The 20,482-nt window shown below is 36.1% G+C and overlaps 2 protein-coding genes across 2 annotated transcripts in view; one reads left to right on the top strand and one right to left on the bottom strand.

The window, feature by feature from the left end:
• The first annotated feature begins 79 nt into the window (after window positions 1–79).
• Window positions 80–11,509, top strand: LOC136815897 (uncharacterized). Its single transcript, XM_067072346.1, has 7 exons — window positions 80–4,257; window positions 4,732–4,854; window positions 6,767–6,907; window positions 7,723–7,918; window positions 8,339–8,595; window positions 9,288–9,465; window positions 10,876–11,509. Exons 1-7 carry the CDS (start codon window positions 214–216, stop codon window positions 11,109–11,111), a joined length of 5,175 nt encoding a protein of 1,724 aa, XP_066928447.1. The 5' UTR covers window positions 80–213; the 3' UTR covers window positions 11,112–11,509.
• Window positions 11,510–17,980: 6,471 nt separating this feature from the next.
• LOC136815901 (uncharacterized) overlaps window positions 17,981–20,482 on the bottom strand; it is a 54,131-nt gene continuing 51,629 nt past the window's right edge. The window contains exons 6-7 of the mRNA XM_067072354.1: window positions 19,706–19,888; window positions 17,981–19,123 (exon numbers count right to left, since the gene is read on the bottom strand). Of these exons, the coding sequence (XP_066928455.1) occupies window positions 18,711–19,123; window positions 19,706–19,888 (596 nt within the window). The 3' untranslated portion in view covers window positions 17,981–18,710. The remainder of the gene's footprint in view (window positions 19,124–19,705; window positions 19,889–20,482) is intronic.

Consider the following 20,482-nt stretch of genomic DNA (forward strand, 5'->3'; position numbering starts at 1 on the left):
AGAATTATCGAACAGCACTTTTCATATTCTACACCCTAATACGCTTCCAAAAAGGTATGAATGAATACCTCTTGTCGAGTGCTATTGGTGTTTAAAAATTACGGAAAATTTGGACAGGCCTTAAAATGCCTGAGCACCGATCTCAATGAAGATTCATTAAAGAACTCTCATAAAATAACCCCAAACTCTTCATCGTTGAACCCTAACCCATTAATGAATCTATCAGATGTAATTAACACCAATTCTCATGACTTAACTCAAAAATCTTCATCATACCCTTATACCTCTAATAAGGAGCTAACAGATTCAACTGACAACAATATCAATGAAGATCAACCGATGTACGACGTTAAGGGTGAAAGCAGAGATGCTTGTGATATACATCAGCATCAATTTATCGGTGACCAATATTATAGAGATGGAATCGAAGTTCACCAGACTCCTACTTTAAGTGATGATTGTTCGTATTCTGATATCAATGGGAAAAACGAACAACGAACTACCGCATTTAACCTTAAATTTTCTCCAAAAGTCTCATACTGCAAACCAGAAAAATCTTCACACATTGAAGACGATAATGTTTCCATCAAAGACCATTCCAAAACGATAGATAGCAATACACACGACCAGAACGAGAATTTACCAAAACAGACCTGTGAGTCTCGAAATTCTTCAATCGAAACACCACAAGACAGTGGAGATACACTCAAAAATCTGAAAATGATCACATTTAATCTGAAAATAAGCAAGGACGATCAAGATAGTGTCGTTTTACCAGACTACATAAGAAAGTCACCAGATCCCCAAAACCGACCTGCCATATCATATAAAGTCTCTGGTGAAAATTTTCATGAGGAATTATTCGTTCTCTACGATAGCCGTGAACTTAACAACAATGTTAGTAGTAACGAGTGTCATGCTAGTGGTGGTAATAATGGTTCTGGCGATTTACCAAAAGATAGCGAAAACCATCAAGGCACAGAACCATCAAGAAAAGATGAGGAAACTGACAAACATTCAGCATGTGGTGATTCTGAAAGTCAACATGACGAGTCACCGAAAGGTTCCTTCAAAAATGTAGATTCCCTACTTGAAACCATCCAGAACCGTAAAACGACTTTTGAGGGAGATCCCCAGGATAATGTAGACGGATTACAGGAGCATTCCCTGAGTAATAATGGTCGATTTTCTGGTGATTTCGTGGTAGCCGTATCAGATCTAGATATCGCATCTGATGAAGGTATTTCTTCAAATAACAAGAATAAAACTAATTCCCATCCACTAGACGTAGAAAACTCTTCCAAAAACATACATCCACATGAAGGTGTTGAGCGTGAAAACCTCCCTTTCGAAGATTGTACTTTTTGTTTTCTTCAAACTTTATCCGAAAGCGAGATGGGCGGATTTACATGCTTAAATGAAATCGATGGAAAAGAAAATCGCGGTCAAACTGGATCTGTTAAAAATAAAACATTCACCAGTGATATCGATCTCAGTGAATCTGACCACTCCAGCAGTTCAAAATTCACCGACAGTGAGAGCTTGTTAAGAACGTTGAATGCACAAATAGAAAATTTGAATACAGCTCAAAAGACGTTGCAAAATGTCGAGAATACAAAAAGAGATATAGATGAGTTTACCAAGCTATGTCGAGAATCGTTGTCAAAGATGAACAAAACTACAGAAGAGAATCCGTCTGAGAGAATAAGCAAAGTTGAGGAAGATAGTTCGAACACTGATGGAATTGTAATCTCCAAGATGGATAAGCAGCAACAGACTGTTCAACAAGGAAATGCTGAAACTGAAATAGATCAAAGCATTTCAAATCAAGCTAATAATATAGATTCGACTTCAAAAGATAGTAATTCGGAAGCAGAAGATAAGAACTTTCAACTACGAAATAACCAGTTTGAACTAAATCAAAACGATCCTCAATATGGTAGAAAAATTGATTTCATTTCAAAAGATATTATTACAGAAGAAATGGAAACTAAAGCAAGCTCAACATTGATACCAGCATCGAACGAGTCCTTACCATCGATGTATAGAGATGGTGATCTCTTGGGACGTGAAGACTTCGAAAATCAATTTGGAAACACAGAACCCTACCCAGAATTTAATACAACCAATCCTGAGGAAAATCTAAAAGCGAAGAATCCATTTCAGAAGAGCAGTTCTTTTGATGTATTGAGCTCTGAGACAGACAATCCAACAGATTTACTCAACCTTCGGAAAAGCAACTCACTAGATTTGTTAAATACCGACAAAAGCAGTTCACTGGATTTGTTTAGTAAGGAAGATGCGTTTGATTCTACTTATGACTCATTGAAGAACAATCCCTTCCAGAAAGATATGTTTGATAAATATTTGGAACAATTCGATCCATCTGTAATCACCAATAATGGAGTTACCATGAATGATGAGGATACTAATGATGATTTGGACGATATGACATTCTCACATGGCGATGGTTTAGATGATGATTGTCTTGAAATGTTGCCTGATGATTCTCAATATGAACCAATTATTGAAAACTTTGGTAACGATCTTTCTATACCAGAAGAAATTGAAGATTTCAATACCAAGAACCATGTTGTAAATGTTGAAGAAGCTGGTGGAATCAACGAAGATTCTTCTGTTGATCAAGGAGAAACAGCTGAGGATGAAATTTTCAATCATCAATCAAATAATGTGAACCATGTTGGGAATGCAGAAGAAGCTGATGGAATCAACATCTTTGGCAACGGAGATTCTTCTGTTAAACAAGGAAGAGAAACAGCCAAGGATGAAAATTCAAATCAAGAGGAAAGAGCTAGGGATGAAACTTTCAATCGACGATCAAAAAATGAGGACCGCGCTGGTATTTTAAGAGAAACTCGTGGAATGAACATTTACGGCGATAAATATTCTACAATTAGGAGCATTGGTCCTTCTGGAAATCAAGGAATGCCAAACAATACAAAGGCTGATAAAAACCAACAGGACATTTTTGGCATGAATGATGAATATTCGTTTACCAAAACAACGACGGACCATAATCATCTCCGCTTAGATCTCAAATCACCACATAGTTTAACTGAAGATTTTCCAACCCCAAAATATGATTCTTCGATTTCACCAAATACTGAATGTTCGAAAGCAATCGTCACTTCAACCGTCACTGATTGCATTAGTGAGAAATTGTTTATTGATCAAGATGAAAATTCTCTTAACATTTTCCATACAACCTGTTCAGAATCAGTGGCTACTGTTTCAAGTCGACCAGCTGATGATTATATAATTCCTCCCAACATAATTACCAATCCCTCGCATCTTTACCCGAAAATGGGTCAAAACTCGAGCAAACAGATTGATGATTCCGTAAATTCTTCCAATATTATTACATCAAAACATGGTTCAAATACGCTGTTAGCTTCGTCAATTCTTGGTAACAATCAACCCCTTCAAAATCCAAACTCAGAAGACTCAAAACCGGATCTGCAAGTATCTACCAATCACAGAACAGATCTGCAAATATCCAACAATCACAGAGAAGATCTGCAAATATCCACCAATCACAGAGCAGATCTCCAAGAATCCACCAATCACAAAACAGATCTCCAAGAATCCACCAATCACAATGCAGATCTGCAAGAATCCACCAGTCACAAAGCAGACCTCCAAGTATTCACCAATCACAGAGCAGATCTGCAAATATCCACCAATCACAAATCATTTAATGATAAAGTTGACATCACAAATGAGAGACTTCAAAATGCATTTCGATACATGGACCGTTATTTCAAAGAAAAAGGAATCCAACATAAATTATTGAATCCTGAAATCAGAATCGAAGAATCGGCTGCTGACACTCAAACACCAGATTCATCGCATCGACCATCATTGGTTAAAAGCACCAAAACAGCCTTCAACACAATTACAAAAATTAATGAATCATTGACCAAAACAAACCCGTTCGAAGACCAATCTGATTCTTCAAATGAAGCTAATACGAACAAAAATTTAAAGTACGATGCATTTGAAATCGATATAACAAGCCGTCTTCAACATAGTAGCAAGGAAGTGTCTGGCAATAACTATCGGCGCTTAAATTTCGACACCAGAAAAAATAGAGACACCTTTGATGACATCGCTGATGTTGCCAGTGTCCCAAACCATGGAAAACCCGATGAGTCATCTGACAAAGCGATTGAAGAGAACCGATGTACCAGATCTGTGACCAACAACAAATTCGATCAACAAATGATTAACGCGACAGTAAGTTTTGATTTTTTGTTTGGTTTCCCATGGAAGCCTTAGAACGAGCTTTTTGTTATAAGTTAGCCCTACTTACTATATAACATGTAGTTCTACCTGTTTGCTTTCAAACGAATCGTAGCTGATCAAGCAGAACAATTATATCACGTAAAAAAGATTAAGATTAGGCCTGATTAGGTTGGTGTTGGAGAGTCAGATTTTAGGTTTTTGAATGAGATATATACCCAATCTAACCATCCGCAGTCAACTAACAACAACAGCACATCTCAGCAGAACCTTCTCCATAGGCGAAGCGAGACACCCTGCAAAATGTATGAGGGAGTGCAGACGTTTATAACATATTAGTTATCTTTTGATAAAACAAAGACAATAATTACAGTGTTGTAAAAACCGCTCTCTCTACGCTCGCCACGCCTATGTCTCCAAACCTGCAAACCTTTCACAATTCCATCTTCTTTCTTTCAATTCAACTAGACGTACAAAGATTATGGTACACCTTTAATCATTGATAATGGTTCAGGGATGATCAAGATCGGACTGGCAAATAAAGAATCTCCAAATTATATCCCAAACATTGTTGGCACTGAGAATTATCAGGTATTTCAGTGTCTCATATTTTTAAATACAGCCCTGTTTCAGTGACACCAATAAATTTGATGAAAATTAAAAAGGAATAAAATAGCATGTCACCCCTTGTTTGAAACGTGTGGTTTTCAAATAATAAAACTATCATTAAAGATTTGGCAGATTTCAGGTAAATGCGCTAAATCCGGCAACATTTCTTCCTTTAACAGGGTGGCCAGCGATACTGGAAATACTTGAAAATACTTGAATATACTGGAAAAAATATTGGTACTTGATTATACTGGAGTTTTTGAAAAAATGCCCATTTTTCCAGTATATACTTGAAAATGATAAATTGGAATACTTGAAAATACTTGAATTTCTTTTTTCAATCAAATCTTCTATTTCCAGGGCTCTTATAGGCTGTTTTGAAGTATAAATTTTCCAAAATTTTCTATTCGGACCCAACCAAGGTGGGTCCTCCTGATAACAATGTATTGTACCCTATTTGTAAGGTTAGACATTCTTGGTTGGTCTTATTCACTTAACCTATTTGATATGGCTTTTTTTAAAAAGATGAACCTTATTGGGATACAAAAAATGAAAAAAGTAAAAGCAGAATCTTAGATATTCTTCAGCTCAAGTTATTTACTGCAAGATAACCCTCATTGAGAATCTCAAAAATCTAGCCTTTGGAGCATGTATTGAAAGAATATATCCAATGTGCACATTTCCACTCTTTCTCTGCCAAATGGATATCTGATATTTGCAAATCAAGCTACTGCTGAAAGAGCCCATGGTAAATGAATTGTGCAGGCTAATGCTAAAGCGGTCAGGGAAAACCTGGAAAACCTTGAAAAAGGGCTATTTTTAGAAAAAGTCAGGGAAAACATGGAAAAGCCAGGGGGGATTTTTGTAAAATTCTTCAAAAGTCAGGGAAAAGTCAGGAAATTTCTTTCTAGAGTCTGTTGAAATTGATGGTTTTAGCCAATCTTTGAATCCCTATTTTTCAAAATTTTCTTTGTCGGACCCAACCATGGTGGGTCCTCCAAGTAATCATGAAACTCACTAATATCAGGACACTTGACCTATCTAAAATTGATGGTGGTATTTTTGAAAAGTTTGAAAGGTAGTGACATGAAAAGTGCTACATGAAAAGTGCTCGCCAATTTTCTATGTTAAAAACTCTTGCTAGAAAATAAACCTTCTGGGAGCAGTGAGCCATAGGGAAATGATTCTAGAAATAAGAAGTTGAAAATTGGGAAAATGTCAATTTTTTCAGCAAAGTTTTTTGATTTTGACTGAATTGACTAAACTCTTAATTACACAGTTTCGAGCTGGAAATGTCTTAAAAGTCTTGAAGTCTGATATTTGAAGAAAATATTTCTGATAGTCTCTAGAAAACATTCTGGAAATATCGGAAAATTTCTTCCTACTACTTAGAATTGCAATAAAAGAAATTCTATTCTACCCACTTCGCTCGCAACCAAATCTTCTGATTTGACAACCTTGCTGCGTAAGCTGTTAGTAATAAAATTCTAGAAATTAGACAACCGCTGTAGTACGCCATGGTGTCATAAATCCACTAGTTTCTAGAGCACATTTTGATCTGTTGTTTAATTTGAGAAAATGTCAAAATAATTCTGGCATCAGTGACAATATTATGTGCACACAATTTTGTCATAATATTTTTAAGAAAGGGAAGCCCATAAAATTTCTGGCAAATTGAGGATCCGGATATCCCTATTCTAACGAAGCACCATACGTAAAGTTCAAATATACTTGAATGTACTTGAATTTTGCACCTTCATATACTTGAAAATAGCAAAGATATACTTGAAAATCATCAAAAATGCTCCAAAAAGTACTTGAATATACTTGATTTTCAATGACTAAAATCGCTGGCCACCCTGTTAAGGTACTTACTTCTTTTTTTCCATTTCAGAAAGTGATGGGTGGTAGTACTGAAGATCCTTCATCCAATGAACGAATGGTTGGATGGAAAGCAGACCAGTATCGTGGTATACTAAAGTTACGGTATCCGATGCAAAATGGAGTCATTGATGATTGGGATGCAATGATTGATGTAAGGAAAGTTCCATTTAATTTGAAGTCCCGAAGGGGCTAGAGATGAATCTTCAACCTTTTTCAAGCAAGAAAAAGCGAAACCTTAAGTTTGCCTTGCTTTTTACACGGGTCACGTGTTCTGGAAGTTAAATAAGTAGTTTAATTTTCCATCCCGAAGTTTCGGATCTAGCCCCTTCGGGGCTTTTCAGCTTTGAAATCAGTGCAAATTTCTCTTCCATCTTCGAAATAACTCTAAGAAACTTAACATGTTTCCTACAAACTACGAGAATACTTGTAGTAGCGGAAGAATCACGAGCTGTCATGTTGAAGATAAAATTATTTTCTAAAATTCACTTGAGACAGTAAAGGTGGAGGAGAATTGCTCAAAAATGATCATTAACACCTTTCGATTTACCGTAGCCCTTCCCTACCGCAAATTTGACTTTTCTGATTAATATCGTACGTTTTCTTTCACTCATTTACGAAGAAACTAAAGGCTTGGGGACTCGAGAAGTTTTTTTCGCGTTGGTGCAATGGAACATGCTCCATCCCACAAACCTGAAACGCTTTCTCGTGTCTCCACCCCATTTTTCTTTCAATAACATTTGTGCTTCTCTCACTTTTGTCCCTAGGACAATGGAGCAAAATTTATTCGAATCAATTTTGCTCCATTGTCCCAGGAACAAAATCAGCGTGTCTTTTGGGTATTTCCTTCGCTTTTTGTCGCATGAAACAGGAAAAGAAACCATGAGACACGCACTTCTTTTATTGTGTTGGTGGGATGGAGCATGTTGCATTGCACCAACGCGAAAAAAAGCTATTTTTCATTTGTAGGTATGGACTTATTCCATTGAGGAGCAACTGGAGATTAACTGTTCCGATCACCCCATCTTGATAACGGAGAATGTATTATCTCCCAAACACCATCGAGAACGTATGATGGAGATAATGATGGAAACATTTGAAATACCTGCGTACTACTCTACTCAACAAGGTGTCATGACACTTTATAGTGCTGGTCGAGTTTCAGGTAAGCTTTTTATGTAAGATTTTTGCTTATGCTGGGATAAATTGCCACTGGTTGACTGTAAATAAAGTGAGCGTGAACTACCAAACGAGTAAGCGGCGTCTTTATCGTGGAAAAAGCTTTTCGCTATCTTGCACTTATAGAATATACTGGTGTAGTTGATGGTTTATGGTGGGCGCCAGGGGGGGCTATCAACTTTTATTAAAAAAAACTGGCCTGGTACTAGCCTGTACCAAACCCTTCTTGGCCGGAATAAAGACCGCGAAGTACAATTTGTGATGGTTGGGCACCATTCCGTGTTCGAGACATTTTCTCGTGGGTTTTTTTGTTTCCTCTGGTGTGATCTTCATTTTTAAACAAATAAAAGCACGCATTTTCTCTTCGTCTATATTGCTAGTAAGGAATTTTTGTTCGACTTTTTAGGAATCGTTCTTGACAGTGGGGACACGTTATCACAAATCGTTCCTGTTTACGAGGGGTATGGAATCAAGCATGCAACCGAGGCTATTCAAATTGGTGGGCGTGACGTCACTGATTATTTACGAAAATTAATCACGCGGAAAGGCCGTTCTATGCCGACGTCAGCAGAATTTGAGATCGTGAAAAAGATGAAAGAAGAATGCTGTTTTGTGAAGAATCGTGAGGAGGATGAGATGAAGAATAATTTGTCAGAATTTCAGGTCAGAAAATAGTAATATAGAGGCTTCTATATACAATCAGGCTATTTAGAGCAAAATAAGGGGCCTTCTCTTTGACAGCTGAAAATATTTTTAAAAATTAATAAACGGGGGGTCCTAATAAGGTCCGAGGGGTTGGAGAATTTTCGAAAAATTAACTAGCGGGTGGGCCGTTTATTTAGAACCTAAGAGTATCAAAGTTTAGTTTTCTCTGAAACTTAACCTGTGACGATGTACAATAAGATTTTGATTGCGCGTACAGTGATAATCACAGTACTTCTTATGTTAAAATAAATGCTTTCTTAGGTAACACAACGCCCATAGAATTCCATAATTTTAAACGTCCATTTCACTAGCGTGGGAGGCAACTCCAACCCGGTGGCAGAATTTTTTAAGGGACGCTGTGAGCCAAAAGGCTTATTATCATTGATAATTGGGGGAGGGGGGAATAAAAACTTGACAAAATGACAACAGTTTGCCCTAACTTTGGTCGACCCATCACGCTCTGTTCTGGATAAGTTCAAATTCAAATTTCACTATTCCTGCTAGCTAGCTAGCTAGGAAAAGACATTTCAAACCACTCAGTATAAATCTATTCCCTTACGTACACCGTGGAAACTCTCCATTCATAATTGGAATTTATTCTTCACACATGTCCCATCAAAATCTTTTATTTTGGCATTTGATGTTTATAGCTTCCTGATGGAAACCAGGTCTGGTTATCCGAAGAGAGATTTCAAGCACCAGAGTTATTATTTCAACCATCATTGATTGGGAAAGAACAACCTGGTTTTCACATGTTTCTTGAAAAATCAGTTCAAAAATGCGAGATTGATTTACGTTCGGGTCTTTATGAAAATATCATACTGGCAGGTAAGATTTAACTTATGTTATCTCTCCCTCTCATTAACTCGGACCCTTAAAGGTTTTATTTTTACATAAGTGTTCCCATTTCATATCGGACACATATTTCATATCAGGACAATGTCTCCCTATTGTTATACTGTGCTGAATAAGCAAAAAAAATTTTTCGTTTCCTCCTTTTGAACAGTCTTGCTCCACATCCGTGTCAATTAAATGTGAACGAGTAAACAAATGGAATCACTCTTATTTTAAAAACAAAACCTTCAATTCGAAAAAGTTTGCTCTCTACAGTTAACAATACCTCATAAACTGGGAGCTCGAATACACACGGGGAAAGCAAATTTGTTCAAGTTATAGAGACTTCACTCTGTTTATTGAGAAAAATTGGCGTGTATCAGACTGCTTCAGAGGGATTTTGCACCTGAATTTGCCCGAAAAACTTTGACACAATCTTGCAGAACACGGGAGTGCTTGAAAAAAAAACGCGAATCTAACTCTAGCTGTCTGTTATAATAAGGTATAACCGAGAACTAGAGTCTAATCTCATATGTAGGATTTAAAGTCAATTATTTCCTACACACGTTGCCCGGCTTGCGTGGTTTTCATACAAATAGATTTGAAATACAGTTGAACTCATGTAATTCGGAAACTCACTTAACTCGAACAGATTCTGTGGTCCCCTCAGAATTTACCTTGAAAACCTTACAAGGAAACTCCTATAATTCGAACCCATGTAATTCAAAAAATCATGTAAATCGAACAGATTTTCCAGTCCCAACAAGAAATTTTGATCATGTAATTCGAATTTTTGAATTTTTTTGAGTTTTTGAAGCTGACAAACTCGACATTTTGTCAATCGAACGTTTTCGAATGCTTTCTTTTTTACATTCAATCTCCGAAGAGATTTCCAAAAAACGAGAGCAGAGATGAAACAATCAAATCAAAGACTTTTTTGAAAAATTATCAATTTAGTACGTAGTATTTCATTATTCTAACTCGAAAATACAAAAAATTGCTCAAAAGTAAACCTGGGAAAGACTTTTTTCATCGAATTAGGTCAGAAATACGAAAACTCATATAACGGAAACTCATGTAATTCGAACAAAAATACTCGGTCCCTTGAGAATTCGAATTACATGAGTTTAACTGTAAAATTTATCGCTAGAAATCGAAAAAATGTTAAAACGTGAAAACGAAAGAAAAGTGGTATATTCAATCCATCATCCGAAATGCGTCGCAAATTTTAAGGCATACATTTTCCTTACCTAGGAAAGGTAGAAGATTCCTCTCTAGTGTTCGAATTTGAAACTCTCCCTAATTTGATTTTAAAGGGACCAAAAATTTTCATCGAATTAGAGAAAGATTCGAATAATAGAGGTTCGAATTGATTGACTTTATTGTTCATTATTTCCAATCTAGGTGGCAATTCGATGATACCTGGCATACACGAAAGAATGATGACCGAACTTAAAGCTCTAGTTAGACCAAAGACATCAAGAACCATACGAATTCATGAGAATAAACATGGAATAGATTCAGTGTGGAAAGGTGCTAGTGTGTTATCATCTTTATCTACTTTCGAAAGCATGCTGATAACACGAGAGGAATATTTTGAGTATGGTAATAAGATTGTACACATGAAATGTTTTTCATAAAGAGTTTCATCGACATCGACATAGCATATCAGCATAGTGACTTTGAATGGTGAAAAACCCGACCCTTGCCGTCAGCACATACTCAGCACCTATTTTTGAAGTGCGATTTTTCTATCGAGTCTTAAATGGAGAGGAAATCAAAGTCAATAGTCCTGTGGGGCTGAAATGTAACGAAATTTTGGTGAATTTTTGAATCAAAATTTTCATATCTGTTTCTAAAATTTAAGAAAAAGTACGCAATTTAAAGCAAATTTTAATTCTTTTTATAATTTGCAAAAAGTAATAAATTAAAGAATGCCTCTATTTGTTTGCACATGCGCGTAACTTATTATTTTGTTCATATTGTAAATAAATATAATTTTCTTATGTTATAAATATGCAAAAACGACGATAATATTTTAAATCTGCAACAAAAATTCTAAATCTGAATGTCCAAAACGTGAAAAATTGGTATTAGGGTAATACAGGGTGTCCGGAAAAAAAGTGGAATACCAATCAATTTTCGCATAAACAATAGGTGTGATGTAAAATCTTGGCGGCCATTATTCATGACGTAATGTTATACTGTTTGCCACCCGTTTTATTGTTTAAATTCAAAATTATTGTCAAACGTCTGATCTAATTTTTTGATGGCAGAAGATCGAGCTGAATTATTTTGCATTGAAATTGGGGGTCCGAAAAAGAGAAATCTTTAATAGCTTGTTGAATATTAGCAATAAAATTTTTGTAGGAATCCGTTCAAATAATTAAAGAAATCTGTTAAAATAATTTTTTTTGGTTTACGAGTATTTGAACTTTCATACAAGTCTTTTGATATTTCTTTAAAGGGTACGTACCATTGAGTTTAAAGCCCGAAGGCGAGGGCGTTCTAGATGGGAAATTAAGCGGTTTTATTCCCCATCCAGGAGTTTTGAGGCTAGCCCTTCGGGCTTGAAAGCCAATGGTATGTATCTTAGAAACATTGCAGAGCGGAAATATTATGCCACCTATGGGTCCATTTACACATCCATGGTAAAGACAAAAAAAGTTAAAAATGCTCATTGACACCTTTCGGCCCTTTCGATTTGCAGTAGCCCGGAGTCCACTTAAAACGTCATAAAAATTATTAGAAAGAAAAGTTTAGCCATAAAGGTTTGGGGACACGAGAAGTTTTTTTCGTGTTGGTGCAATGCAACATGCTCCATCCCACCAACACAAGAAAAAAGTGCGTGTCTCATGGTTTCTTTTTTTGTTTCATGGGGCAAAAAGTGAGGGAAATACCCCCAAAACACGCTGACTTTGTCCCTGGGACATTGGAACAAAATTGATTCGAATCAATTTTGCTCCATTGTGCCAGCGACAAAAGTGAGAGAAGCACAAATGTTATTAAAAGAAAAATGGGGAAATAGTTTCAGGTCGGTGGGATAGTTGGTGGAAAGCCTTAAAGGGACATTCCCACGTCACATTTACCACGTGTCATTAAAGAGAACAATTAAAATCACGTGTCCAAAACAAACTTGTAAAACAATTGAACAATCAAAATTAGCCATATTTGGTTTGATATTTTATTTTGACATGTGACATTTGTTTTGATTTTGTATCCGCTGCATAAAGTTTGTTTACAAATTTCGTAAGTACTGTTATGTCCCTTTAAGTAGAAGCCCGGTAGAAGCCCTACCCACTTGCGAATATGGCATTTCTTAAATTCGTCTTTCGAGTATTCTTTTTGTTTTACACGTTTTTTTTATAAGAAAAGCCAAAATTTTTGAAGCCTTCGGATGTTCTTAACTTTTTCAGATTTAAGCCTAATGTTCTTAACATATTCTTATTTTCGCCATTTTGTGAGTAATTTTGTGCGTTTTTCTAAGAAATCGGGTTTAATTTGTTCCTAATATTTTGGCCATCGAAGCTTTATGTTCTTATATAGTTTGTTCTTATAAAAAAGCGTGTACTATCTCAAAGGACCCGAAAGGATTTTACCTCCCACATGGGATTCAGAGAAAACGACTAAACCTGCGCTAATCAAAAGAAAGGCTTTTCCCTTGCAACCAATTAAGTTATGCCAAAAGAATGCCCTACACGATTTCGTGACTTGAAAAAATAAATCACGTAAACCAGATCATTCACAAATCATTGAAAGTAAAGAGTGATTTTTCATCATGTCGACGCAAATGAAATTTAACTGAGCTCCATGATGGATTACCTCTTGAAAATTCTTTGATATTTAATGTGAACTTGATTTTATCGCCCACTCTATTTATTTACACATTATGTAAGTATAGGTTGTAAGTAACTTTTCCACTCGAATTTTCTCGGTTTTTTCGATTTTAAAAACAATTTGATACCAGAATCAAGAAATTTCACACATCATTGAAAGTAAAGAGTGATTTTTCATCATGTTGAAGCAAATGAAGTTTAACTGAGCTCCATGATGGATTACCTCTTGAAAATTCTTTGATATTTAATGTGAACTTGATTTTATCGCCCACTCTATTTATTTACACATTATGTAAGTATAGGTTGTAAGTAACTTTTCCACTCGAATTTTCTCGGTTTTTTCGATTTTAAAAACAATTTGATACCAGAATCAAGAAATTTCACAAATCATTGAAAGTAAAGAGTGATTTTTCATCATTTTGATGCAAATGAAGTTTAACTGAGCTCCATGATGGATTACCTCTTGAAAATTCTTTGATATACAGTGTGACCTAAATTTTATTGCCATGTCCTACACATTTTGTAAGTATAGGTTGTAAGTAACTTTTCCATTCGAATTTTATCGATTTTTTTCGATTTTAAAAACAATTTGATACCAGAATCAAGAAATTTCACAAATCATTGAAAGTAAAGAGTGATTTTTCATCATGTTGATGCAAATGAAGTTTAACTGAGCTCCATGATGGATTACCTCTTGAAAGTTCTTTGATATTTAATGTGAACTTGATTTTACCCAAGATGTACAAGTGTAGGTATATAAATATTTCATTAATCGAATTTCATCGACTTTTATCCCGTTTCACTTTGATTTCAACTAGATTTTTATATTAAAAATCAGAAATTTCACAAATCATTGAAAGCAAAGGGTGTTTTTTCATCATGTCGACGCAAATGAAGTTCAACTGAGCTCCATGGTGGATTACCTCTTAAAAATTCTTTGTAAAATGTGAACTTGATTTTATTGCAATCGCTCAAAAACTTCTTCAAGTGAAGTTACAAAATGTAAGTGTAGGTGTGTAGTTATTTTATTCACTCGAATTTCAACGAGTTTTATCGTTTTTCTTCGATATTAACTAAAAATTAACATGGAAATCAAGAAATTTCACAAATCATTGAAAGTAAAGAGTGATTTTTCATCATGTCGACGCAAATGAAGTTTAACTGAGCTCCATGGTGAATTACCTCTTGAAAATTCTTTGATATTTAAATGTGAACTAAGCTTTATTGTCATATTTTACAAAATATGTAAGTATAGGTTGTAATTAACTTTTCCAATGGAATTTTATTGATTTTTCTCGATTTTAAAAACAATCTGATTCTAAAATCAAGAAATTTCACAAATCATTGAAAGTAAAGAGCGATGCAAATGAAGTTTAACTATTGATTTTATCACTACAGTAAAACCTCTAATTAACGGACACTCTAAAAGGCGGACACCTCTGATTAGAGGACAATTTCATTTTCCCCGGCCGTTTCCTAGTCGAATCCTCATAAAAAAGTTTCTAGAAGGCGGACATACAATTAGCGGACCCTCTGATTAGCGGACAAATTTTTTCGCATGAAATGGCCAAAACCCCTATTTTAGCTCTCCAATTAGCGGACATTGAATATCAAACGGGTCACAGACGTCCAAAATCGAAAAAAATTTTTAGATATTTTTATTTCAAGCACTTATTAGTCTTATTATTCAAATTATTTCTACAAATTTCCAGTTTTCCCTTGACCCATTCAACGAATTTAGGTGGGCCAAAGAAATCATGAATCACTGATTTTCTTTTATTTGTTAAAAGCTAAATTGTTGCGTTTTGATAACCTTTCTCTTGTTCTTCTATGGCCTAGGATGGCCTAATTTCAAAATTGGAGCTCCGATAAAAAGTTTATAAAAGGCGGACACTTCCAATTAGCGGACACTAACCCCTTTCCCCGATGGTGTCCGTTAATTAGAGGTTCCACTGTATTGCCTACAAAAATTGAAAGTTAAGTCCGTTCCAAAAAATGACAGGTTGCAAATAATGATACTTTCCCCTTGAAGGGTAAAATATATATCTACAAATACAACCTCGTTGAAAAGATAATTTTAAGCAAATTACTATAAGACTTTAATTTTTCGGAAAGGGCTTGGCAGTGAACGTCTGAAGGTCTTAGTAAAACTGTTCGTTAAAGTTGATACACCCCTGTGTCACAGACCCACTGGGACCCCAGCCCCACTGGAAAATTTGGCTAAAATTTCGTTCTCGTTGGGAAAATACCTTGGAATTTCAGCCCCACTGGAAAAATGACTTTGATTTCATCCTCACTCGAAAATCAATGTTTAAAAATTGTACTCCAAAACCATCCCCACTGGGTCTTTTAACCTTGGAACAATAGAATTTCTATCGCCATCGGGAATTCAATAGGAATATTTATCCCCACTGAGGAAAAAAGTTCCAGTAGGGCTGTGAGACAGGGGTGTGTTTGTCTCCTGTACTTTAACACTTAATGTTGGCAGATGGAAAATTTTATTACTTTAAGCGTAACCTTGTAAAAGTTTATGATCCTATATAAGCCTATTGAATGTCTGTCTTTTCAATTACCTCCTGTTAAGAACACTCAAAGTCAAGACCACAAGTGAAGATATGGCACCGTCAACCAGACTATTCTAGAGAATTCTTAATTTACTTACCCTATCCAAAAGTGGAGATTTTTCCTCTGTAGGCCTTTAAAATGTATCAAAATTTATCAAAACCATAAAAATTTAAAAATAATTCTCTTAGGTTTAAATCAATGAAAATTTGAAATAAAATCTTTTTAAGGGTCCCTTAGTTTAAACACATTTAGGCGCGACAAATTAAAAATTCCTGGATGGGAAATGAAGTCACTTGTTTCCCATCCAGAACGACCGCGCGTGGTTTTTACACAAACGCCATATTGAATATAAAATCTATCGCTAGATTTCTGAAAATGCAGTCCTCAAAAACAAAGGAACCGCAAGATACAATCCGTCGTCATGATTACGGCGCGTTTTAGACGTGTTCAGGATGGGAAATAAGTGGCTTCACTTTTTGTTGCCTGCGAAAGGTTGGATATTCTACTCTAGCCCTTCGGGTTTCAAATTCAATGATTCACTAATGGATTCGTGTTCCTTATTCTATCAGCGGATTTGTAGAGATTAAGACTAACTAGAACGTTGTATTCTTTCAATGGAAACTCCTCGTGCCAAATGCCAGCATAACGCCATACCGCCATATTTTCCCGCCTTTACTATCACTGTATCGGACGATAACATCGTCTACCGTCGGTGCGGTAACTCCAACATCTAAGATTGCGGCAAAAGGAAAAGGCTTTTCATTCCCCATAGACGATCCTATCGTCTACACAAGATCACTAAAAAAGGAAATAGTTTAGGAGAGGCGTGATTAAAAACTCTACCGCCACTTTATTCCCGTAATCCGCCCTAGCGCCCGAACTTTTTCCCGCGTTTACTGACCTTTAAACGGGCGATAGCATCGTCTACATTCCCCGCTGATTAAAGTTTGAGTATATGAATGCGCATGCGTAACAAAAAACCACAATGAGTTAATACCTGAAAGTATATAATCATAATGAAATGCGGAGGGATGGTCGGTCGGGGAGGTGGTGTCCTATGATAACTCAATAATTTATCTAAGTCACTTAAAGAATTGAAGTTTCTTAGTCGTTTTTCATTAAAAAAGAAAGATTTTTGTTGAAGTTTCTTCTATTTTCATGGAATTGTCGTATTTTCAGAGTGTCATGAAAAAGAGTGTCCGGGTCATTGCGCATCGCTGCCTTAGGGGTATTCTAAAGAAGGCGTGCGACCACGCCTTCCTTCAGACCCCCTAAGGTGGATTTCGAGCAAGGCACTTTTGATACACTGCACAATCAAGCAATTATGTTGAGAGCAATAGGTATCACAGGTACACATGCTACGATTGAAACAAGTTCACATTACGAAACAGGGTGCCATATCATCTCCAGGAACCGGCTGCCGCATGTTAAACCAAAGAATTAACCATGGTTAGGCGCTTGCAGACTGGTATGGACTGCAGCACGGAAACCTCTATTTTCCTGAACCGGGTCCTGTCACGTAATTTTGCGACAACATAATTGTTGCACCTTTATACAACCAGCGAAAAGCGCTATTTTATCACTTGTGGTTGCATCTTTAAACATGCGCAAATGTTCCGTCAAAAATTTCGTTGAAATCAAAATGAATTTATGCGTATATAGACTTTCTAAAAAAACGACAAATAACTACGCATACGTGTAAGTCTCTATTTGGGTGAGCTAGAAACATTCGATGAACTAACTCGTACGTAAGCTTCAAAACCAAAACACAATTGTTTTAAACACACAGTGAATCAATTTTTAAAATCTTAAACTCATCCACCCCAAATTATCTTTCCAACAAGTTACTTTAATCGAATCTTTCGAGAGTGTTCCTGCATCAAATGTAAACATTTACAAATGTTTACAGACTTTAATTTCCCGTTTCCGTTTAATTTCCTTTGACTAATATTTTTTTTTTCGAATACATTTCTACTTATGCTTTAAAAAATACATTTTTTCATGTATTTTAGATATATTTCTGAGCTAAATTTCAAGGAGTTTATTGTGGGATCATATATAAATGTTCTAGGCTTTTGGCAGATTTTCCAGTAAATAATTCTAAATAATTCCCTGGAGTGGTTGAATTTCTTTCTGATCTTATTTAAAATAAATATTCTTATGCACTATCATAAAAAAAGATTTCCAGTTCCTATGTAAGTTATGTCTTAAGCCCATTCAATAATAGTCTGCGCTTTACCAGCTTTGTACCCACAGGTTTGAAACTGATCAACTCCGTGACGCAGACAAGCTCTCTACGGAAAGCGTACATAATTTCGTTTTCTTTCGAAGCTTCCCGAAGCTTAAGGTGTTCATCTCTTCCGTAGTGTTCATTAATCGTCGAGTCGATTATATTTGAAGATTTGTCGGTGCAGCTAACGCTCTCTTATTCGATGTTTTACTTTTCGAAACGCTCCATTATTCGATAATATTGGAAATCACCGTCCACAAGAAACTCGCATAAACGAAATTTTACTAGTCGATGCACTCCATTATTCGTTAATATCGAACCCCTTGAAAATTGAGTTAGAGAGAGCGTCCATTGTACCCAGCTGACACAAAAGGTAGTTCCAACGTTTATCTAATGTTCACGTGTCAGTTTGGTAGTTGAAAAGACAGGTTGTTGACGCTTTCTAATTCGACGTTCTAATATTCGATACGCTCCATTATTGGATGAAATTTAAAGTTCCCGTCAACAAGAAACTCTCATAAACGACACTCCCTTAATCGATAAGCTTTCTTGTTTGATGAAAATCCAATTCTCCTTGAAAATCGAATTAAAGAGCGTCAACTATATCCTTAAATAGAGCTTGCATCTAATGTAAGAAGTTCAATTTCATCTGGTGGTGCTTCAGATAAGGTAACTGAAGAATTCAAACTGAGTAAACCAGAATGCGATCTCGATCTTTCTTCTTGTTTTGCGAGCCGTTCAGAAATATATTGAAAATTGGTCAACGTTAAACAATCGCGGCATTGATTTAATCCAAGACAATACATTTCTTTCTTTGATTGTGACTGAATAACCATTTCCGGAACCGGTAAAACACCGGATGGGATCATTTGTTGGAGTTCCGAATGCCGTTCCGCATTGTTCCGTTCCGAAGAGCGGAAAGAGATTAATGAGAATTTCCGGGATTTTCCGCTTGCTTTGACTTTGAGTTTGTTAGGATCAGGTGGAATGATATTTGATTGGCTGCGGCGTGGTGAAAATACTGAATGTGAGAAAAAGGATAGGAAATGACGACGAGAAAGGATTCTTTATTTCTCAATATAAGCCTGCGACCACAGTTCGAGGCGACCCGAATGCTCCTTTTTTGATAGCTATCTACCCGAAGAAAGGTCGAAGTTCAAGCGAATTTAATGCGAACAAGACAGATTTTAGCTCAAAAGGAGTTTTTTAAGATTTTTATTGATTTACACGTCATCTCAGATCCTTTTTGAGGCTCCTTCTCATAATTACGTCACAAACACAGATTTCTACAAAGCCCGAAGGACGAGATAGCGTGTTTCCGAAGACCGAAGCTTCCAATTGGTCAAGCGCTGAAATTCTATTGTAATGACACATGACCTAGATAAGATTTCCTACCTAACCACGGCACACTTTTCAGCCAAATTACTCTGTCTTGCCCTTTTGGCTTTACAGATATCTGTGAACACAAACTGTTTATTATTGCTGACCGTCAGTGCTAAATCTTATTGCTTTAGAGATTACAGCTTATATTTCAAAGAAATCTTAAAATCTGATGCCCACAGTAGTCTTTCGTGGGATTGATATTCAATGTTTGCATACTTACTATTAACTTGCTTTGTGAAAAGGAAACTGGCGTCTTTCTTGAACCTCTCTGTTCCATCGTATTTCTTGAAATAGAATTTCCCATCCACGAACAAGAGATAACGTGACGATTCACGAACCGATTCGAACGCGCAATATCCATCGTACCACAGGTTGACGGATGGGATAAATGAACATCTCTCCCCTTGCATATGGAAAAGAGCAATTAAACCCGATTAAATGATTTAAGGCCGAGTGGTCTTAAGTTTTTGCACTTCAAACCAAGGGTTCCCGGGCTTCAAACCCCGCTCCCTACATTACCCCGTTCAATTTAGTCTATACGTTTTCTACACACTAACGTCTTTTCCTCTTGACAACTTTTTCGTATATTTTGAGCCTAATTAATCCTACATGTTTTTTCTTTTATAAGCATAACGTTTATAAGCATATGCAGGCTAAGTTTTTGGTACCCAAACAATGGCTTTATTGTTTGAGAACAATAGAATGCTAAGCATAATGCGAGCCTGGTGTAGGGGAAGACACTTGCTTATAAAAAAAACAACATGTAATTATAAATTTCGATTAGGGATTTATGTCTACAATAGAAAATTGTTTGTTATATTAAAAAAAAACACACCTGTTTCCGTGCCCCACTGGAACATTTTTACTCGGCAGGAATGAAAATTTCTATCGAAATCCCAATTGAGATAGAAAATCTATCGTTTCCAGCTAAAAAACGCCGATGGTTTAGTAATTTTTCCAATGCAATTCCCAATGGAGATAAAATGAAAGAACGCTT

This window comes from Clytia hemisphaerica, unplaced genomic scaffold (genome assembly GCF_902728285.1).
Source record: "Clytia hemisphaerica strain Z4C2 unplaced genomic scaffold, Clytia hemisphaerica genome assembly, whole genome shotgun sequence".
Classification (NCBI taxonomy): domain Eukaryota; kingdom Metazoa; phylum Cnidaria; class Hydrozoa; order Leptothecata; family Clytiidae; genus Clytia; species Clytia hemisphaerica.

Bases quoted from the DNA above. Each gene is read 5' to 3' on its own strand.
- LOC136815897 (XM_067072346.1), top strand. From the start codon at position 214: ATGAATCTATCAGATGTAATTAACACCAATTCTCATGACTTAACTCAA. The intron at 4,855-6,766 runs GTATTTCAGTGT...TTTCCATTTCAG, and splicing joins TTGGCACTGAGAATTATCAG to AAAGTGATGGGTGGTAGTAC. The intron at 8,596-9,287 runs GTCAGAAAATAG...TGATGTTTATAG, and splicing joins ATAATTTGTCAGAATTTCAG to CTTCCTGATGGAAACCAGGT.